Source organism: Podarcis cretensis (assembly GCF_951804945.1).
Source record: "Podarcis cretensis genome assembly, chromosome: 3".
NCBI classification, from domain to species: Eukaryota; Metazoa; Chordata; class Lepidosauria; order Squamata; family Lacertidae; genus Podarcis; species Podarcis cretensis.
Genome location: NC_137172.1, coordinates 35,385,072 through 35,407,186, shown reverse-complemented (window position 1 = coordinate 35,407,186; position 22,115 = coordinate 35,385,072). Strand labels below are relative to the sequence as shown.

Below are 22,115 nucleotides of genomic sequence, written 5' to 3'. Positions count from 1 at the left end.
CTATCAAGGCTTGCCTTCAATGTTGACTGTGGTCTAATAGTGCCCCCTGGCGTACAGCTAACTGTCTAAAGTTCACCGCTAAGATTTTTTTTTTCTATTTATTTAGTCTATTGAATTCTACAAACTAGAGAGAAATACACATTCAGTAATAGATCAGTTTGAGATTACATATATGAGTGCATTAAAATGTTGGCAGCTGTTTTTTTTCTAAGTAATAGCAGCTTGGGAGGTACTTTAAACAGAGAAATGACCATGTAGAGTGAAAAGAGTGCTTAACCCATGCCAGTGGAGAGGGGAATCTGCAAAATCCCAATCCCGCAGGGATACCACTCCAGACACCATAAGTTTGAACCCTTGGGCTTTTTCTATCACTCCAAACCCTTCTCAGATCTCTCCTCCCTCCCTCCTCTCTCGGTGCACCTCTAATCAATCAATCAATCAATCAATCAATCTTTATTATGATCAGAGATTAGCCACAAAACATAGCTTCTCTATTTTTACATTTTAAAATATGAGAGTCTAGCTGCTGTGGAAGATATATTTTACATACTGTGCTACTTTTGTGGTCAAATTCCTACATTCCAAAGTATGTCTCACACAATCAGCTTTGGAATCGTTCCCCATTCTCCATAAACACAACAACCTTTCTTTTGCTTTAGAGCCAGTTAGTTCTTTGCTAGACTTCATCAGTCCAGGAAAACCAAGGAACAGATACGTTCACTGCCTCTATCAGTCTATGGACCAAGCGAAGCACCGCAATAGGCAGAAGGAAGGGTTTTGTTTTGTTTTTTAGTTGATGAACAAACTTTCTTAAATTTCCTTTGCATTCATCCTCTTTCTGTGTATGAGACTTCAGATAATATTTGGGTTGCCATACGTCCAGAATTTCCTGGACATAGCCAGGATTCAGTTGTTGGAAACCGTGTCTGGGCAGAAATTGCTGTAATGTCTGGGAAAATCCGGACGTATGGCAGCCCATTTCGGAAGTGTAGATTTTTGAGAATTTAATTAAAAATAGCTCAAAAACTTCATTTTTTCCTTTGAGATTTTGCAAGAAAAGCTCAACAACTTTTGTGTCCAGATCTTCACTTTTTGAAAAATGGAAACCCTAGATAATCTGGTTTTAATTATTTTATCTGCAATCATTTTTTCTACTGTGTTTTCTTCTTGTATTGTCATTACTGGTGTGGATTATATATTTACATATTAAATTTATTAGTCGCTTGTCAACAAACATTCAGGGAGGTAGCTGTGTTGGTCTGATGCAGTCGAAATAAAAAATGACCGCTCCCCGCTTAAAACGGGGGGCGCCCTTTGCGTGGACGCGTGCAGCCCTGGATCTGGAGTGGCCCCATCAGCATAGGCTTTGCCTTCCCTCAGGTGGGATACCTGGAGGTCCCCGCCTACCCCAGTGAGTTGTCCAATCCCACCTGGGGGAAGCGTTGCCAGGGAAACCAGACCAGGTAGGGGGAGGGATTACCTGCCCACACAATAGAGGGTGGATCTTACCTGGTAATCCTCACTTGGCTCCAGAGCTTCTCCCACCCTACCCACCCTCATTAATGTCTTCTTTTGCAGGTTAACTTTTCTTCATAGGTTTTGCAGGTTAACCTTTCTCCACAGGTATGCGGGCGCTGCTACGATAAGGTCGCTGTTAAAGGGCCGGAAAGGAATTTCCCTGCATTGGCAGGTTTCGCCTTTCCCGTAGCAAAACGTCACAACTTTGGCGGTATCAGGCCTTGGGCGGAATCCTTTAGTCCATCTTCCTCTTTGCGGCGGCGATACCAGGGTTCCCCGTTAAAGGGGTTTCTGAAGGGAGGCTTTGACCGTACGCCGAAAGGTCATTGCTCTCCCCTGCGGCGGCGGCTATCTCTGCTTGAACATATGTTCTCCAGAGCCGGCCCATCCCCCCCACACACACTGGATAACCCTGATGCTCCCTAGGTCCCCGGCTGGGGACTGGGGAGGGAGAACGCCCAATGCCTGAGCCAAGGTCTACCCACATTTGAAATTTAATAAAGTTGTGGTCAATTTAATCCCATAGCACGTTGTCTAGAGTCGTTATTCCACATGACGGGTGGGGGGGGGAACCACTCGGGATCTGGGGACTCCGCCTGTCCACGCAAATAATAATTGTCCAGTAGCACCTTAGAGACTAACTAAGTTTATTCTGGGTATAAGCTTTCATGTACATGCATATCTGAAGAAGTGTACATGCTTATACTCAGAACAAACTTAGTTGGTCTCTAAGGTGCTACTGGACAATTTTTTAATTTTTTAATTTATTGTCAACTAACAGGTCTCCAAGTGACTTACAATGAAGAACATATACATAAATACCCTATAAAACAGAGTAGAATGCTGCTGGGCTAATGACATTGTGGTTTTTGGAATTCTATTCTTAATGTTGTAGTTACAGTGTTTTAGGGTTATTGTTGATTACTGTTATATACATTCTAAGTTTATATGCTGGAAGCCATCTTGAGAGGGGATGACCTGAAAGGTAGCCTGTAAATACTTCAAGTAAAAAACAACAGCACATTTATTACATATCAGTAGGATGGCTCTATGTGATTTCCAGACTTCCTCACTCACGTGTCTCCAAAAGGGAAGCTTTTGAGAGTCTTAGCAACAAGGCTCGCTTCCCCCTGATTGGCTGGTGCCTTTTCACCCTCTGGCCTAGCGCTTTAGGGCATCCTTTGCTTACCAGAGCGGATTGTTCAGTCCCTTGCGTTTTAATTGGCCAAGGCTTCTTGTGCCTGCGTCCTGATTGGATGTAGTGGGGGTGGCTCCTTGCCCTGGGTGACGCTGAGATCCTTTCTTACGGCAAATGAAAATGTCAGTGTGAGGAGATTATTTGATTGGTGGCGAGAGGTTGTGATCCAGCCTGTTTTCTTTCCCCATGCAGGTTGCATATAACCTGAGGTAATTGTCGCGCTTTCCTGATAGCTCATGTTTCTGGGTGCCACTAGCCGCAAATCCTAGTTCAGTCTTTGGCTCACGGATTTTCATGAAGGGAAACAAAAGGCCTGGACTGACTTTGTCAATCCTTTGTCTATGACAAATCTGGATAGTTCTCTTGGGAATGCCACAATGATACTGCTTCTTTTCAGGGAGCAACAGGCCGCTCTTAAGTACTTTCTGTCCCTTCACAGCATTGCTGCCTCCGTCAACCGCAGCAGCAGAAGCAGCAAGGTGGCAGCAGGGATAATCTTTTATTTATTACAGCAGATAGGGCTTCTTCAAACAAGCACAACATACAACAAGTTTCTTGTAGAGGAAATTCTGCAGTGATACTGCATTATAAATGGCACTGATATCCTTCGGCCAGAGGGAGAGAGCTGTGTCTAGCTCCACCCTCTGGGCCAAAGGATCCTGCTCCTGAAAATAAATAAAAGACGCAAAACATATACCCTCAAAAAAGGAGGGCACTGAATCCACAGAAGTACTTATAAGCACTGAAGGATACAAGGTAACACTTTTTGATATGTCCTTTATATGAAAGGATGTTTGTGGGTGGTTTTGCTTTTGTAAAAAAAAACAAAAACAAAAAACATGACCGCTATCACTATCCTCACAGCTCCTGGCAGCCATTTTAAATATAATCATAATAATATGAGTTTGCAGGTGGCTTACATAACATGACTCTTCCCCCCCCCTTTATTCCTCCCCACCCATACCCCTACCCCTGCTGAAAGGTCCAAAAGGTTGAATGGAGCTGGTTCATGTAAAATGGTAAGGCCACTATACAAATGGCTGCCATATTCCCACTTCTACTCATGCAGTTCTCTGTTGGAGCACCATTAAGGGATGTTGTGCAGAAAGGGTGGGGATCTCCCTGTGAGGATTTTTATCTCCATGTGAGGCTCTGTTTGTGCTGTTGACAGACACCTGTGCCTATACCACTTCCTCATTTCTAAGCTTTCCAAACATTTGTTTTTGGAAGGGAGGAGGGCAACCAAGTTTTGAACTTTTCAGATAGAGGGGTGTGGTTTTTTTCCAGGGGGGAGGCGATGGTGAAAAAAATAATAATGAATTTCCCTGATAATCCCCAGCACTGATAACTAGTACAAGGAGTGAGAGATACAGACTCCTGCTGCACACTGGCAAGGAATGTCCAGCTCCATCACACGAAAGGGTATGTGGGTGGGAAAAGGTTATATTTGGGCAGGAACACCTCAATTGAGTCAGGCAAGCTGAAATTCCTCCCCTTTTGCCAGTCCTTAGAAATCTAAGGGAGAAGTGTGCAAGGTGGGGGGTGGGGGACGACTCACAGGAGTAATAGATTCAAATGCTATGGTTCATGTTTACCAGTTTCGCATGTCGTGATACTGCTTTCAGGAGTCGCTGTTATGTGACATTTTTGCAGTGTGTGAATAACCAATTTAATCATTTTTCAAATGTGAATATTTAGATTCCATCCAATAAACATGGAGATTCATTTTCACTCAATTTAGACTACCCTCGTGACTCTGCTCAGGAACAATCGGACCTTGTTCTGATCTGTCGGTTATGGCCACTCCATATTTATTTGCTGTGTAGGTTTGCAAAAGGGGCTGGGGCAGAGTAGAGTGAAGCAGAAAGGAGAAACTCCGTAAAGAAAAGAAGGCAAATTGCCAAGTGCACAGGTTCCATACTTAACCTCACAAACTGTCATGGGTGCTGGTTGTAAGAAATAAAAATATTTTAAAGGCATTCCCTCTATAGGTAGAAAAGGGAAGCATGTGACATCAAAAGGGATGCAAGGCCTGGTTGTAAGAATGAAATAGTACCATTTACACTATCTTAGGGTTGCCATATTGCAGAAAGTAAAATTCCTGACACCCGCAAAGTTGTTGATAGCAAGTGCTTGGGAAAGTGGGGCTAATGCCTGTACAGTACTATTACATAGTACAACTTGCAGGAAGTAATATAAAAATTAATGGGAAAGAATATAAAAATCTGTTAAATAAAATTTCTCATAATACTGAAAGTAAAACTGGAGAAGAGAGATTAATGCCTCTCATGCATTATCAATTCAGCTAATAATTTAATTTTTATTTTAACAGGTAACTTCATCTAGAAAAATGAAACATAATCAGAGCTGCTGTCAGACACCTCCCAGTGTCACTGTTCGTATAAAATCAAGTGCATCCAGATCTTATCAGCAAAAAAAAGCTCTTAGCCTTAAACGACCGAAATTTAAAGATAACCAGGAGACCTATGGGGAAAACATTAATAATAAGAAGCCAAAACGGCCAAAAGGTTCATGTCTTGTAATTCAGCGTCAGGAAATGACAGCTTTCTTTAAGCTATTTGGTAGGTTCCTTTATAAATCATTTTGTAAAATGCACCAAGTATATGTGTGTAGAACTTCACATTCAAAAGCAGTTGTGTCCAGAATGCCTTTATGTGAGACATTTCGTCAAGACTAACCTGAAATTACCCTATAAGCTAGAAGGGGTATATGGGAACTTAAAACTGTATCTTACTGAGCCATACTCAAGACTGACTTCACTACATCATGATGGTCATCATGAGATACTGGCATGCATAATGTACTATAAACTAGACTATTTGGGTAGTATCCAGTGGTGATTGCCTACAGATGTCTTTGTAGATGGAAGAAAAAGTCAGTGGAATGATGATGAGACCATTTTTGGCACACAATTGTACCCCTTGCACTGCAGAGTGACCCCTTTCTAAATCTGCTCCAGAAGGTTGGGGAACCCTTCAGAGAACATTTAGGGGGAGCCTAGGGCACAGCAGGGGAGGGTGCACAAAATCGCCATTAGAGAATGGAGAGAGTGCTTCTATTGAATCTGTTAATTTAATATGCCTCCAGATGGGGTCTAAATATTGTAATAACACAAATAAGTCATTGGATTTTTTTAAAAAAACTTACTGGATTTTCCCCAGAAAGGTACGGTAAATTTAGACTAAAGGTGTAGGACAGGGAATATGTGCTGATATGTTGCTATGATGTAAAAAATTTGCATGCATGAGGAGTACCCATCACACAATAAACTCCCATCTGAAAGCAGCCTGGTCAGAATAACCTCTGCACTCAAATGTAATTCTCAAATGCAAGTAATTCTTTAGGTCACTAGTGAGAAACAGTTCTGCTTCCATTTGCCTGGAAGGGGAAGAGCAAATTATTTTACAGTGGTACCTCGGGTTAAGTACTTAATTCGTTCCGGAGGTCCGTTCTTAACGTGAAACTGTTCTTAACCTGAAGCACCACTTCACCTAATGGGGCCTCCTGCTGCCGCCACGCCGCCGGAGCACGATTTCTGTTCTCATCCTGAAGCAAAGTTCTTAACCTGAAGCACTATTTCTGGGTTAGCGGAGTCTGTAACCTGAAGCGTATGTAACCTGAAGCGTATGTAACCCGAGGTACCACTGTAATTTGTTAAAGGTTTGTCTTGAATTAATGCTTCTTGAGCGTTGCATATAATTGTATATGTCACAGCTGGCTTATTTTACAGATGATGACTTGATTCAAGATTTCTTGTGGATGGATTGTTGCTGTAAAATTTCAGACAAGGTAAAACTGGGTGTTGTCTTGAAAGTCTGTGGAACTTTAAGGGTGAGGAAATTGAGGATTTTGTTTCAATTACAGGCCAGCGCATTTGGGGTTGTATTCAGTCTTGTGCTCAGCAAATCATTTCCTCAGCATAACTTCTTCCTGCGCAATGGAATGACTTCCCTTTATCCTCTCTTCACATGCTCTCTATTTTGTTCTGGGAGTTCCTCCAATCCTCCAGAGCAGATTTGCGGATGGTGTAGGGCACATGCGGAAGAGAAAGGGGAATCATTGAATACCACCCATTGTGGCCCTCTGAACTGTACATATCTTGCAGATGCAACTATAAGTCCCTGTTTTTCCAGTCTGTGGCAGCCAAAACTAGAAGCTCCGGAGGCTGGGTTCCAGTTCATATATAATATGCAGGCTGTCCTTTGAAACATTTGTTTCAGATTAACCTCATGTTCCATTTCTCTTAATACCTATGCTGTTGTTTTAAACAACATTATTCACTTAAAGCTTTTTTGATTAAATAAAATTGTTTACTAGGAAGCTCCAAATGAATTCAGTGGGGCCAGCTTCCTAGATGAGCAAGGCATTTTTAAAAACTATGCTTCCAAAAATGTTTGATCACACTTAATCTGCTGAGACTGTGAGCTTCATGAATCTCTGCTGTTTTTCTGGTCAGATGTATGGAATACAAGGTGTACTAGAAAATGTTTTTGAAGGAAAGACCTATTTCCCCTTGTTAAGAAGCCATTCACAGACTTTGGCTCACCATTCTGCCTCGTTGTCAGAGGATACAACTATGTATTTTCTACTAGTTGTTATGCTCACAATCCCGCTTTCACTATACATATTGCAGCTAAAATATGAGGACCATACTGTTAATGCCAGATTCAATTAATGAAAATGAAGTATATGCTTTTCCCTACTGGTGAAAATATTTTTTAGGGAAATGTTAAGTCATTTTAAGAAAAAATAATAGCCAGAAATTGATATTTTACCTTTTCCAACAGTACCTTTTGGCAATGACTTTTGTTTATTTCAAGCGAGCTGGCTACAGTATAAACGAACACACCAGGCTTAATTTCTTTGTAGCTCTGTAAGTATTTTCCAAATATTATGATTACAGTTAAAATGTGTCAGAGGTTTCTTAAGAGTTTAGTATTTGAGATAACAGTGAAGTTAGAAATAAACCTTAGTGCACCATCAATTACTTATTTAGGATGGGGTCTTGACTCTTGAAGGTTTATAGCATGTTGGAGATTAATACGCAGGTGCCAAGACTATGGTGTTAAATTACCCGTTGAACCTAGTTTATTAGTTGTTAAACTGTCATTGATTTCTGCAGATAAAGACTTTTGTCTCCCAAAGCATCCTCCTTATTTGAAAAGCCCCGCCCCGCCCCGCCCCGCCCCGCCCAATAAAGGCTGCTGAGGGAGAAAAGCCCGCCACAGCACAAAGCCTTCATAAGAATCAACTGGGCTTTTATTTCCCAGGTGCCACCTTTGAATGTATCCCCTATGCTTCTACTTTGGCGATCACTCGTAGCCGAGTAAGATTGTTTTCCATAAACACGGTTTAAACAATGAGTCCGTAAGTGACTGTGGAGGCCAATTCTGGATCCACACGTCCTTCCACAGTGGGGACATAGGTTTCTGGGCGGGAGTTGATCGTGGTGTGGATTTGCCAAGTGTGCCTTCCTCTTAGCATGTTTCTCCCTTGTGTCCTGAGTTTGAGTGATGCAGATAGATTTCAAAAGGTTCATTCTGGGCAGTTTAACAATGAAACTGCATTCACCTGTACTTCCTACTGAAATTAATGAGAATATGATGAACGTAAATTAATATAAGACTAGACTCTTCAGCTGGGGTGTTGTTTGGAGAGTTTGGTTGCCATGGATTGTTGTTGTTGGGTTTTTTAAATCTTTATTTTAGATATTATTGTGATTTACATATGTTGAAATAGTTTGCTTTGGTTGGGAATTTTTTTAATTATTTATTGTTTATGACTACTTTTGTTATGTTGTAGTTATGTATTTTTTCATATAGTAAGCTTCCTTGAGCATGGTTTGAACTGTGGAAATGTGGCATGCACATAAAAGTATGTATGTATGTAATATTATTTAATACTTGAACATTTTTGAATCAATAAAACTGAAATTCTACAACCATAGCAGTCATGCTGCTCAACCATGTTGTGGAAATATTACATCAAGAAAAAAGGCATGAGATCTCCAGGAAATCTTTGCAAGTTTCTAGCAAAGTTTACATTTCATGTTCAATAGATTTGCTTGGAGTTTTGTTTTATATTTTTAAAACAATATTTTATATTGTTTTATATTGCAAACACATATGTTCCCCAATGTATAAAGCCATATGTTATAGCTATATAAAACATTATACGTTGCATGCAATTACTGTCCTGATATGTGTACAAAATAGTCCAAACAAAACACCTTCCTAAATGTTCACTCTTTATTTTCATTGAGCTGTTCACAATTCAGTGCTTTAAACTTTTGGCAAGCCTCTGCACCATGCTAAAAAAAATGTGTATCAAAATTCTCTACCATGGTAGTTTGAAATTCTATGCTGAGAGAGGCTGACCTGTATAAATTATGCAAAATTGGCAATTTTCTTGTATTCTTTTGATTTGCCTCATTTGCTCTGTTTCTGTTAGCCATGAGGGACAAGAATCCCGCCCACTGCATAATAGAAAAAATGATATTCTGCATACACTCTGGCTTATGATACTTTATTAAGCACTGCCCACACACTTTCAAACCTTTTAAGAAGTAGAAACATGCTTTCTGTATGCTAAACTTGAGATTTTCAGCATTCTTAATTGTGTGCCTATCTTTTCATCTGGTGAAAAATCATTTGGTAACATTTGTCCAAACTAAATTACTTCAGCACTTTGGAATGTATATAATTCCAAAGAAAAGTAGGAGGGAGAATCAACTTAGCAGTACGTATACAAATGAGATCAAAACCATATTTAAGTGAGTCATAGTCCTCATCATTGTAGGTACCTGGCAAATACAGTTGAAGAAGATGATGAAGAGTCAAAATATGAGATTTTCCCATGGGCTTTAGGAAAATCCTGGAGAAAGCTTTTCCCTGATTTCTTAATTCGAAGGGATGAACTTTGGAGCAAGATGGATTATAGGGCTATTGTAAGCAGACGCTGCTGTGAGGAGGTAAGGCGGGTATATTTTATATGCATCAAGAAAGAGCAAATGAATTTTAATAGGCAGATTCTGTTTTGTAAAAAGCTTCTTTCTGTTTTTTTACCAAGCTATATAAAGGAACTGTTTGTAAACATTATCCACCCAGTTATAATGAGTGGCTCAATTTAACTGCTGATTGATACTTTGCTTTCAAAACATTCCAACAAATTATTTACCTTCAGACAAAGCCCTTATCAGAAATAATGGCATTAGTAAATATTGGAAAATATGAAACCATTCATAGAGAATGTTTACACTGGTAAATTAAACAGAAAAAATACATTAAAATTGACCAAGTCTGCAGTTGTATTCACACTTATTTGGGAGTAAGCACCTTTAGAATCAGTGAACTTACTTTTGGCTAACAATGCAAAGTGCAAGAAAGCAGTTATCAAACAGCATACTTTGCTTTTATTACTAATGTGAATTAAGGATATAGTCAGACCATTGGTAAGGAAATGCTAATGCTGTTTTTTTCACGAAAAAGACCTTTATGGTACCGTACAGCCAGCTTTCCCATTAATGGATTACCATCAAACTGAGGTGAAAAGGGTTGCTACTTAGTAGAATAATCAGGATTGTGAATAAAAAAAATAGTTTGGGGGCAGGGCAATGGTAAACACATTTACAAAAAAAGCTTCCTGATTTTTACTCAGGAAAATGGGAGAAAATTAAAATAAAACCATAGAATGGAGACTTTCATAGTACCAACTGAGGTAATTGCAATGCATCAGATCCCCTTCAAAGAAAAGTTACAGTATTTGGGGTTCTCTGTGAATTTCCCAGAGGTACCTAGCTGGCCAGTGTGGGAAACAGGATGCTAGACCAAATAGGCCTTTGATCAGCAGGCCTGTTCTTTTGCCTGTCTGCTTTACCCATCATAAAACTAATTTCACCACTAAGAAATTGGCCTAGTACAGATGCAATGACAAACTGTAGTTTATTCTTACAATCATGGGCCTTGAGTTCACATGCTCCCCCTATCCTCTTTATATGCGAAGAGAGATTCAAATTTACTGGTTTTAAACCCATGTTTCCCAAGTTTGGACGAAACAATAAAAGACATTTAAATGAACAAGGGATAGAAGCCTTAAATCTTCTTCCTTCATGCATAAACCCGAAGCCATAGACTTAGAAGCTTCACTATCTCAAATGAGATTTTCTGTTACAGAATAGTTCACGGGTTTTTTTGGATGTAAAGTAGTACAGTAGTCTGCTTTCCCCACAGTTCAAGACAGGAGCCGCGTTTCATTTTCATGGAAGTTAAATGACGAACCAAATGTGTATGTAAAAATGCTAAAATACTAATGTATTAGTATTATCTCTCAAATGTTACATTATTTATCAAGTCGCACATTGTTTATACATGTATTAAAATAGATAATCAAAATTTGAAAAAATTAACAACTTTAATTATGTGTAATTTATTAGTCTTTTGTATACAGTGGTGCCCCGCAAGACGAATGCCTCGCAAGACGAAAAACCCGCTAGACGAAAGGGTTTTCCATTTTTCGAGGTGCTTCGCAAAACAAATTTCCCTATGGGCTTGCTTCGCAAGACGAAAACATCTTGCGGGTTTGCTTCCTTTTTCGTAAAACCGTTAATACCCGGGGAATCCGCGCTCCGCAAGACGAAGCAACTCGCGGAACGAATTAATTTCGTCTTGTTAGTAAATGAAAAAAATGTGTCTTTGTTCTAAGTTAATTAACATTCCCAGGAGTGGAAAAGTGGTTTGTTCAGGATCTTAAAAAGTAGTCCAATAAATAGCAGCTCATTCCTGCTCCCTGCTCTGTAACTGTTTTACTAGCAATTAAGAAAGCTAACAACACCAACTAATGATCCTTTGTGATTTTTATGCATTATTTGCTTGTTCTGATAGCAGTTCCATTTCAGTTTTTTTGGTTTTTTAAACACAGGTAATGGCTATAGCTTCGACACATTATATATGGCAGCGGGAGCGTTCTATTCATCATAGTGGAGCTACAAGAAACAATAGCAGAGATGGAGTACAGTTTCCTCGAGGACCCAATGCCACACCTACAGACTGTTTGCTTTGTGGGAAAAAGACAAGATACATACGTCTGGGATTATCCTCCTCTTCCTCCAATGGCACACTGGAAATGATGGAACAACATATACCTCAGGGATTGCATGACTCTCTTCCAGCTGGTAAAATACCTGAGCCATCTCTGTACTGCTATTCACAAGGTATGGTATGGTAAATGCTGAAGTAACTTTATTTATGCTACCTTCACAGCCCAACCTTAGCTGTGTCACTCAGAAGTCAATACCCTTGATTTAATGAAACTTGCTTAGGTATACTCAATATTCTCAGCAATGTTATTGCTATTGGTGTATAGGTTGAATCTACATCCTTTAAACCTCGTAGGTGGGTCATAGTTACTTACAGCCTCCTTGACGGAGAAAGGCCATTGTCATATGTGCAACATGTGCATAAATCACAGTTCTGGGCATAATGTTTTGCTCACACCTGCATCATTTGGTGGTGGTGTTCACAATCCAGCTTTTTCCTGGATGGAAGCTTCTCTCTGTCCCTGGTCCTTATGATTGTTCTATCTCTCCTTCTCAGTCATTTATAGAATGCTTCCCTTCCCTTCTAAATTGTGAATTTGGTTAATGATAGATTTTGTAAAATGAACTACAAGAAAAATCTAAGCCTAGCTACTTTATAGCCCCTTCTCAAAGCCACTCAACTCAGTTTTCCAGCAAATTACATCAAATATGAGCTGAGTTTTGTAAGTTCAATTAAAAGCGAAGCTGACTCTCCTACAAACATTAGTCCTGGGAAAGTGAAAAGAAATGTTAAAAGCATGTGTGTTTTTTCTGGATATACTTTTTTAAAATAAAAAAAATGATGAACACTGTCCCTGGAACCTACATGCTTGGTAAGATATGTGGTGTTACATGGAGTAATCAAGCAGTGTCTATCAAAAGTGATCAACTTTTTGCTTTAAAGCGATCCCCTCTAGTTCTAAGATAGCAATTCTACACTCCTCGTTGATTTCTTGGTGACTCCTTTAATTCAGATTTATGTTTATAGTGCTAAACAAATGTAGGGTGACACCTTCTGTTGTTAGTATAAAAGCACTGCTGTAAGAGGATCCTGATTTGTCAGTTCTTTATGTACAAATGATGGGATGAACTCAGCAGTTGGCAATGAAGTAGCATCTGTCACTCACAGTGAGTATGTGGGGCAATACAGCAGTTACTAAGTAAGGATTCAACTACCCAGCTGTAGAGAAGAACAACAGATAGCTCCCAAACAAGCGTAGCATTTCATTGGCAAGCCACTTTACAACTTTTTCTTTTTTATAGATGGAGAACAGATATTTTTCATCCTACATTAATTATCCATTGCTCCTATAGGTGTAACCCATCCTATAGAACACAATAAGCACGTCACGTTACCTGGGACAAACTGCACTGTAATCCCATTTGCATTCAATGTGAATTTCTTCCCTAATTTTTCATAGATTGCAAACATCTACCCAACAAAGGAAGAAAAAGTAGCTGCACATGTCAAGATAAAGCCATGGACTGGTTTACTGGAAATGAAGAATAAAAAACCACACTTCAGCCAACAACTTAAGAAATTATCAGGAAGCACAATTAATTGTCTGAATGAAATACATTTCACAATATATGATTTATTCCTTTAAGTTTTATATTTTGCTGAAACTTTTAGTATCAAAAATATTGTCAACATAAATCAAAGTTGTGGATTCCTAAATTGCATAAACAACAATGATATAATTTACAATTTAAATCCTGGTGAAGTGCAATCTTCAAATCAGCATATACCATTTGAAATAGTATTTGGATATGCCGGGTTAAATTTCCGCAGCTTGACAAGAAAGGCTAGTTTGGAAGGAAAATAAAACATCAGCATTAGTGATACAACACATAAGTAGCCAGAAAGCATAAGTATTTATTCATTAATTCCATTTTTCTTTGAAAAAGTAATAGTGCTTATGAAAAAATAGTAGTAATAAATGTATATCTTATAAAATATTTGCCAAGCCATTCTTACCTGTGTGCCCCACTTGCCAAGGGTAAGGTCTAGCAATATATGGTGGTTTTGTCTCATGAGAAATGAGAGCTGTTAAAATAAAATTTAGAAAGTTGTTGTGCAACACTCTTAATTCCAATTTCTGCTTTAAATAATTCTACCTCAGGACATTCTTTTCCACGTTGAACCCATTTGTTGTTCCTCTCCCTCCCACTTCTGGAAAACACCTTCTCTATTTCTTTTCTCTAGATAGATATTTGCTCTCTCATATGTCCTCACTCCTCAGAGACAATACAGTAGTGGTAAAGGTACTAGAAAGGTAGGCTAGAAATCTCAATGGACAATATTCAGTTGTGCCCATTCACGAGTGAAACAGATTTCTACTCTCCTCCTTTCTGCAGCCCGCCAGATATGCGCCAGAGATCCTGGTGATTCCCTGGAGCAAATTTGGGGGGCCCCATAGAGGCTGCAGGACAGAGGAGAGGAAGGGAAATTTCACTTGCTCAACACTGAATATCACCATCATAAAGAAGAATCCAATGCCAGGCCCTTACGGACATAAGTACAGTAGCAGATTGCGTACCCAGCAAGAGTCTGCTGGTGGTCAGCTCAGGCTGCATTTTACATGAAGGTTCACATCTCGACACAGCATGTGGGACTGCAACATTCTAGTGACTGCTACAAAATAAGATCTCATTAGAACTTGGTCCATACCATCATCTTCATTGTTCTGTTCAGCAGGAGTCTCCTCATTTTCATCATGGCAAGCTGATTCATTGTTCTTGTTCTGATTGGATTTCATATTGTGGAAAACGCCACCAATTTTCCAGGAAGCTGGGAGTACTATCCAATCTCTGTGTGTCACCTCAACTATCCTTTCACAAAAAAGGTTTATCTTGCTGGTCCGGATGGCTTCCACCAGATCAATAACCTGGGTGATACTTTTAGAAGAATTCAAATAATATATATTGCCAGTGAATAAATCTACACACATGCATAAATGCATAAAATATAATAGTTTGTACAGTGGTACCTCGGGTTACATACGCTTCAGGTTACAGACTCCGCTAACCCAGAAATAATACCTCGGGTTAAGAACTTTGCTTCAGGATGAGAACAGAAATGACAGCGTGGCAGCAGCGGGAGGCCCCATTAGCTAAAGTGGTGCTTCAGGTTAGGAACAGTTTCAGGTTAAGAACGGACCTCTGGAACGAGTTAAGTACGTAACCAGAGGTACCACTGTATTGTAAACCTATCCTATGCTTGTTCACTCAGAGGTTAGTCCCACTTCCAAGTAAGTGTGCATAGGACTGCAGTATTTCACTTGGTTAAAGAGCTATATTTAAATTTGACTGTAGCCAGCCCAAACATTTTTACTAAACTAGCTCTCTTGCCTGAACTACAAGTCCGTTTATCCCAAAGAGCAACGAAACTATAAAACATGACAAACGGCCATCAGTTATCACTTATTAGTAACTAGGACACACTGATGATGTAACTGACTAGCCCCAATGCTATCTAAACATTAATATTTTGCCTTTCCTCTTCAACTTAGAAGCACACAAGGCAGCATATCAAAAGTCTATTACAATAACATTTATACTAAAACCAGATCAGATGCAATGATTTCAGTCAAAACAACTTAACGAAGAGCCTTAGATCTGTATTTTCCCTTCTTGGGTGCCTGGCTTAGAGGAATATATTGCAGTTTGTTAAGTCACAGTTTCCCCAGTTTGGATGCCACAGGAAGCTGTTTTAATAAACCACATTCTTTTCATTGAAGCTTGATATGCAAAGGGAGATAGGAAAAGGAGGGAGGACAAGGAGGAGGGTTCAGTCTCAGTCCACTATAAATAACAGTATATCGGACCAAGATAATTGTGTCTATCAGTTATTATAGCTTTTTGGAAATCTGAAGTTAGGATAAATGTACTTTATAATAATCTTTAAGACCATTTATAAACAAACTGCATGAAGCCATTGCAAGTTTAATGAAGCTATCACTCCATGTAGCAGAAAGGAGCATGTAAATAGGCAGGATCAATACTTACTTTGCAAGGTATACTGCACAAACGCCCCCCATTTTAAGATTCGGGATAACCACAGATAAAACGTTCTGGGGCACAAGCATATCCAAAGCTATCTATGGAAGAAACATACATTTTTAAAAACTTTAAAAGGAGAATATAAAGGATGTGTTTTCTGTGCAAATCTATGAGGATATTAGAATATTAATTTGGATAAATTACATTAAAAGGTGAAAAGAAAGTGATCAGGGTAATGGAAAAGTCATGGTGAGTTGCAGTAATACAAAACAGCATTAATACTAACAGTAATAATATTATTATTTTTATTTGCCTTCCAGCAAACACTGAAATCTCGATATACCTTCTCTGTACTCACTAGAAGTAACTGCCCTCCCACCACCACCAAAAAACACAGCTAAAAACTGAAGCAGAAATTATCAGGATTTCAATCAAAAACCCTCACAAGTTTCTTTCTAATGGAGAACTATGGGCAACACAGAAGCCTTTTCTACTCATTGTTTCAAAGAATGAATTGGGTTGGAGAACAGAACTTACTCTGTTTTTAAAAACTTTAAAGGAGAATATAAAAGATGTGTTTTCTGTGCAAATCTATGAGGATATTAGACCAGCAGTAACACCACTGCTGAATAAAGTTTGAATCTAGTGTTACTTTATACCACCTTAACTTAAACCGGCTTCTTTTACATCAGCTTTTTGCTCCCTAACTGTACCATTACTAAGTACTTGCTTTCTAGCTTTGAAAAAAGATCAATCCACTTTTCTCATATCTCTCTTTTCTCAGGGGGAGATGTGATAATTCCAGAAACAGGATGCCTGTTTTGTTTCTTTGTTGTTGTTGTTTTTTAAAAGATACTTACTGCATCAAATGTTACATTTTTCAAAGCCTCAGCTGCTGTTAAAATGTCTTCATTAATGAAATCCACATTATCTGGCCACTCTAAAGGATGACTTATTTTCCATGCATCACGCCACCTCTTATAATTCTTTTTCGCCACTCTGTAGTGGTCTCTCCGGACTTCATAACTTACAACACGTCCCTGTGGCCCAACTGAAAACAAATAAAATCGAACCAAAATTAGTTCCTGCTCTCTTCATTTCTGCCAAGTTGAATAAATGACACAGGAAATGAAACACTAGCCTACCAGATATGATAACTTATTTCCTAATATTACAACCACTCAGAGCATAATGGCTAACAGGGCTATAAGCTTACATGACAGTAGGGCATTTATTATTATTATTATTATTATTATTATTATTATTATTATTATTATTATTAACATTTCTATACTGCCTTTGATCCAAGGATCATAGAGCAGTTTACAATATAAAATTGCAATACTATTATGGCACTCACCTACTTGAGTCATTGTTTATCCCCCACTGGCTGTTTTCAGGAGCTACCAAATTTTAAGTTGTAACATACAGCAATGCAATGTGCTTTAGCTGAAGGTCCATAGCTCAGTGGTGGAGCATCTGCTTTGCATGCAGAAGCTCCTGGATTCTATCCCTGGCATCTCCAGTTAGGGCTGAGAAACACTCCTGCCCGAAACCCTCAAGAGCTGCTGCCTTGTAGTGTAGTAGAATACTGAGCTTATATGGCCCAAGGGTCTGATTTAGTATAAGGCAAATTTGGTATAAGGCAAATTCCTATGCACCTGCAGAGAAGGAAGAGACGTGTGGTGGTGGCAGGTGACTCTCTACAGAGTGGGGCAGAAGCAGCAGTGTGTGGAAGAATGACTCATGGTTTCAGTTGTTTCTAGACAAATACACAGAGGATGGGAAACAAGCAAGAAGAAATTGAGCTCTTAATACAGGAAGGCAAATATGACCTAATAGACATTACTGTGGATATCTGCTATAGATCTCCAAGCCAGAATGAGGACTTGGATGTCTTCACCTGAAAGGAAAGCTCAACCTGACGATAACAGAATAAACAATGCAAGGCATGAACTGCACTTCAAGATAGCAGATTGTGTTGGTCACAGAAGTATGTCTGCACATTTATGCAATTACTTTGTGATAATAGCTAGGTGTAGTTACCAGAGTGCTGGTCCTGGCCTGGGACAGGAAGATAAAGGTAAAGGGACCCCTGACCATTAGGTCTAGTCGTGACCGACTCTGGGGTTGCGGCGTTCATCTCGCTTTATTGGCCGAGGGAGCCGGCGTACAGCTTCTGGGTCATGTGGCCAGCATGACTAAGCCGCTTCTGGCGAACCAGAGCAGTGCACGGAAACGCCGTTTACCTTCCCGCCTATTTATCTACTTACACTTTGATGTGCTTTCGAACTGCTAGGTTGGCAGGAGCAGGGACCAAGCAACGGGAGCTCACCCCGTCGTGGGGATTCGAACCACCGACCTTCTGATCGGCAAGTCCTAGGCTCTGTGGTTTAACCCACAGCGCCACCCATGTCCCTGGGACAGGAAGGCCCATGATTAAATCTACAAGCAGCTGTGATGCTGACTGGGCAATCTAAGGCTAATCGAAAGCTATTCCTGGTGCCTTTGTGATGTTTTTGTATTACAACCCCCATCAGCCCCAACCAGCATGCAGTGATGACCGGGACCTGCAGTCCAACACCACCAGGAAGGTAGCACATTGGCTCCCGTGAACTAATCACTCACTTAGTCCAATGCACTTTCCTGTGTTGTTTGTGGTTTTAAAAAATGGCATAGCCCCATGTTTGAGACCTCCAGGTACAGGGCAGTATATAAATTCAATAAATAATAATAATGTACAGCACCTTGAACTTCTTAGTGAAAGGCAGGATGTAATTTTAAAGGAGGGCACAGTACACCAAGGCTTGATTCTCACATTTAGTGTCCAAAGTGTCAAGTGTCAAGGTGCCTAAAGAGTGTTCCTATGCCCCAAAGTGCATCCATTCTCACATGCCAACATTTCCTCTGACTTCAGCCCTGTGTGATGAAATGAGAGCTCTGCCATTTTCTGGAAAGCAGCTAAAGTTCCCAGCACGTAGGACTGAATTTGAATAAATGAGAGTAATTCAAGAGTAATTCAGGGCATGATAATGACAAGGGGGACAATGAGAGAGCACATGTTTTGCGTACAGAAAGTTTTGGGTTTAAATCCTAAGCATACCAATTAAAAGAGACATATAGCATAAGATGAAGAACCCTGGAAAGCCACTGCCAATCAGAGTAAGCAATATTGGGCTAGGCAGGCAAGCAATCTGACCCGATACAAGGCAGCTTCCTGTGTTCTTAAAATGTGTGGGAGAGCTGGGATTCTGTCAACAGACAATATTTTACCTGCTCGTGATAGAAATAAACTCATACCACCAGACCCAGAACCTGCTTCCAGCACTGTGTCGCCTTGACTGATGTCCATTAGCAGCAGCATTGCATTAATATCCTACATGTTAAAAGAGCAAAGAACATAAATGTTTAGCTTAGCCCTTGTGCTTTATAGCAAATTTGTGCTTTTTAAGCAAATTGATAACCGCTGGCTAAGACTTATGGGGAAATAAGAATACTACTCAGCACTTATATACCATTTTACAGTGTTCAAAGTGTTTCACTTATATATCTTAGTAAACCCTTCAAACAGTGGGGCTATTAGGTAATTTTAGATTCTGAACCTAATGGTGGTGGTGGCTTAAGACGGGAAATCTCCAGATTTACTGCTCTAAAACCAGGGCAATCAGTGTTTCAGGTTTCTCTCTCTCTCACTGGCCTTTGTTCTGGGACCTGCCATCTGACCTGTAACCCCATTCATCACTTAGATTTTGCAACACTGTACTAGTAACCTTAATTCCGGGAGCCATCGGAGAAAAAGTGGTCCAAGCCATCATCAGGTTCCCCCTTAAGGCGCCTCCATCGCTATTGCTGGATCAACCCAGGCTGTCCCTGGAATTACAACTCCCGCCATCCCTGCCCATTGGCCAAGTCGACTGGGGTTGAAGGGAGCGGGAGTCCAACGACAGCTTGGGGGCGGCGGCGGCGGCGGCAAAGCTCTCCCACCTTGGGATAGGAGATGGTGGGTCCTCTCTCCATCAGCAACACAAACTCTTCCAGCGAAGGCCTCCGAATCAGGAAGGTGTGGCCCGTGGATGTCCGGAACATCTGCCCGGGGAGCTTGCCCACGATGTTGGCGTACTTCACCGCCCCCCAGGTGCTAGTCAGTACTCCGTCGGCGGCGAGTTTACACAGTTTCTTGAACTCGGCGTCGCGCCTCCGTCGGCTCTCCGCCAGGAACAGATCCCCGACCTGGAAGGGCGCGTTTTTGGAAGGCGCGTCCCGGAGCTCCTCGGAGGGAGAGTCCCGATCCGGCTGGAGTTCCTCCTGGGGAACGACGTCGGCGAAAGGAGGGGAGGAGGATTCCTCTACCACGGGCGGGGAAAGGAGCTCCCCGTGCTGGACCAGCTGGCTCAGCCTCTCCGAGGGAGAGAGCGACCTGTGCCACGCGCGCCTCCGAGCGACCGCCGGCCCCGGAGCCGCAGCAGAGCCGGCCGGCGGTCCCTCGGGCTCGTCCCGTCCATCCTTGTCCCCGGCGGAGCTAGAAAGCGCTCTGCGGCTCGAGCCTATGGAGCCGATCCCCGCGCGCAGCAGCGGCGCCCCTTGCAGCTCCCTCAGGTGGGCGCTCCAGAGACCTGCAGCGGCCACCCGAGGGAAGCCCAGCGTGTCCCTCGAGGGCGGCCGCGGCTGCTTGCCCGCGAGAGCAGCCCGACTCTCCCAGCTCGAAGCGCGCACCTCCAGCAGGCTTCCGAGGCGCCAGCACCTCATCGTCGCTTGCATACACGGCCGCCTCTTCCTGGACAAGGCGCCCCGCGGACCCTCCTCTCCTCTAGGTCTCTCCGACGGCCACCGCAGCGTTTGCACCGCTGCAGGTTCCCCCGGGCCGGAGGGCGGCTTGCATCGCTACGCACCGCGGTGCAGGAGCCACCGTGGATCCTGAGGACGTCGGCGAAAGTGCGGGCGTCTAGTAGGTTTCTAGTAGGAGCCTTGCAGGCGCCCGGGCTGAACAGCGCCAGGAGGGGTCAAAGGGACGGAGAAAGCGAACGGAACTCCGCGCGGCTCCCACCTCCGGTTCCGATTAGGCTCCTCGAGGGGCGGGGCCAGAGGGGGACACGCGTATTGGGAAAACGGAGCAGGCTGGGTTGGAAATGGGTGTAGGAAATGATTGTGCTTTCCCCCACCTTTAAAAAGAAAAACTGAAGAGGCGCACTACTGCGTTTCCGTGATAGGGAAGGCTGTACCTGTTGAACCTCGGTCCGCTGGTCTTGAAGGGTCCGTTCTCTTTCCCTCCCATATTTCTTCTTTTTAAATGGAGAAAAGCGCTAGCAACCCCCGGCAGCAAACAGAAGCTTGTCACTGGCACTCTTGAGTCTTCTAAATCGAGGCAGCTTCGAGCGGCACAGGTTCAACAGGCTCGTTCCTGCATTTTCATCGATTTCTACCTTTAGTAGACAAAGCTGCCGTATCAGGAAAACAAAAAGCCATGGTCGCCTGGCTTCTTTTGTACCCCCCCTTCTCCCCAAGAAAGGAGGCATGGTTCATTTAAAGCACCGCAATGGAAGAGAGCCTTTAAACTCTCCCATTGTATTCATAAATGCACATATTTCAATCTGGATATTGCGCTTTATATTTTTTTATACCCTCATGCCCCGCAAATGGAGGACTTTATCCGCTGCCAATGGAAAGCGGACGTTTTACTATAGGACAATGAGATCGTAGTCCCTTTGGGGAGAGGGAGCGCAAGCGTGACGTCAATGCCGTGCGCCGATCTAGCGCCACATGGCTGCCCACATGTCTCCCAGCGTCTGCAGCCTCTCTTCAGCGTTCCTGTGGATGCTCAGAATACCTACTTATTAGGTGTAGCATGATAGAATTATAAGTTTCTAATAATTCTAGAGTCTGTACGGGGAGTGTGTACGGTTGTCACAATGCACAAGTGTCAATCGAGTAATCATTTACGGCAGCGAGCCTATGCGCACTTATTCGGACACTTACCTGGAGCAGAGTGAGACTTCGGGGTGAATGTCTGGATTGCACTGTAAATCTCGATCAACTGTCATACAGCCAAATCAATACTTCTAAAGGGGAAAGAACAGTTCTTCAAAGAGACAAGTGCATGAACTAGGAGTGTCCTTACTGAGATGGTGCAGTGCTTGCAATGCTTTTTTTAAAAACAGATCATTGAATTAAAATACATTAAAAATAAAAAAAAGTTTTTCAGTCAACTACATACTGCAGCTCAAAAATCAATGGGGATAATATAAACAGTTTGTGAGCAATATTTTTGTGTTTTGTTTCTTTTTTGTTCTAAATAATTAACTTTTT

The 22,115-nt window shown here is 41.6% G+C and overlaps 2 protein-coding genes across 6 annotated transcripts; one reads left to right on the top strand and one right to left on the bottom strand.

Annotated features, from left to right (window-relative positions):
• The first annotated feature begins 2,384 nt into the window (after positions 1-2,384).
• On the top strand, positions 2,385-13,891 carry SPDYA (speedy/RINGO cell cycle regulator family member A). 5 transcript variants are annotated; one of them, XM_079971787.1, is made up of 8 exons: positions 2,385-2,925; positions 4,056-4,138; positions 5,049-5,298; positions 6,468-6,526; positions 7,525-7,610; positions 9,536-9,707; positions 11,654-11,945; positions 13,232-13,891. In XM_079971787.1, the coding sequence occupies exons 3-8, from the start codon at positions 5,067-5,069 to the stop codon at positions 13,318-13,320; spliced, it is 930 nt and encodes a 309-aa protein (XP_079827913.1). In that variant the 5' UTR covers positions 2,385-2,925; positions 4,056-4,138; positions 5,049-5,066; the 3' UTR covers positions 13,321-13,891. The 5 variants fall into 5 exon arrangements, with proteins under 5 accessions (XP_079827913.1, XP_079827912.1, XP_079827914.1 ...); XM_079971786.1 differs by lacking the exon at positions 4,056-4,138 and having other exon boundaries at positions 2,605-2,925; XM_079971788.1 differs by lacking the exons at positions 2,385-2,925; positions 4,056-4,138 and adding an exon at positions 2,942-3,472.
• TRMT61B (tRNA methyltransferase 61B) lies at positions 13,386-20,933 on the bottom strand. The gene is made up of 7 exons (XM_079971783.1): positions 19,797-20,933; positions 19,086-19,188; positions 16,673-16,863; positions 15,819-15,910; positions 14,482-14,708; positions 13,789-13,857; positions 13,386-13,616 (listed from the first exon to the last, which is right to left on the bottom strand). The coding sequence occupies exons 1-7, from the start codon at positions 20,568-20,570 to the stop codon at positions 13,549-13,551; spliced, it is 1,524 nt and encodes a 507-aa protein (XP_079827909.1). The 5' UTR covers positions 20,571-20,933; the 3' UTR covers positions 13,386-13,548.
• Positions 20,934-22,115: the final 1,182 nt, after the last annotated feature.

Bases quoted from the DNA above. Each gene is read 5' to 3' on its own strand.
- SPDYA (XM_079971784.1), top strand. From the start codon at position 3,780: ATGCAGTTCTCTGTTGGAGCACCATTAAGGGATGTTGTGCAGAAAGGG. The intron at 5,299-6,467 runs GTAGGTTCCTTT...CTTATTTTACAG, and splicing joins AGCTTTCTTTAAGCTATTTG to ATGATGACTTGATTCAAGAT. The intron at 6,527-7,524 runs GTAAAACTGGGT...CTTTTCCAACAG, and splicing joins GCTGTAAAATTTCAGACAAG to TACCTTTTGGCAATGACTTT.
- TRMT61B (XM_079971783.1), bottom strand. From the start codon at position 20,570: ATGCAAGCGACGATGAGGTGCTGGCGCCTCGGAAGCCTGCTGGAGGTG. The intron at 16,864-19,085 runs GTAAAATATTGT...ATTTGTTTTCAG, and splicing joins TTTATTTCTATCACGAGCAG to TTGGGCCACAGGGACGTGTT. The intron at 13,858-14,481 runs GTATGGACCAAG...TTATTTTAACAG, and splicing joins ACAGAACAATGAAGATGATG to CTCTCATTTCTCATGAGACA.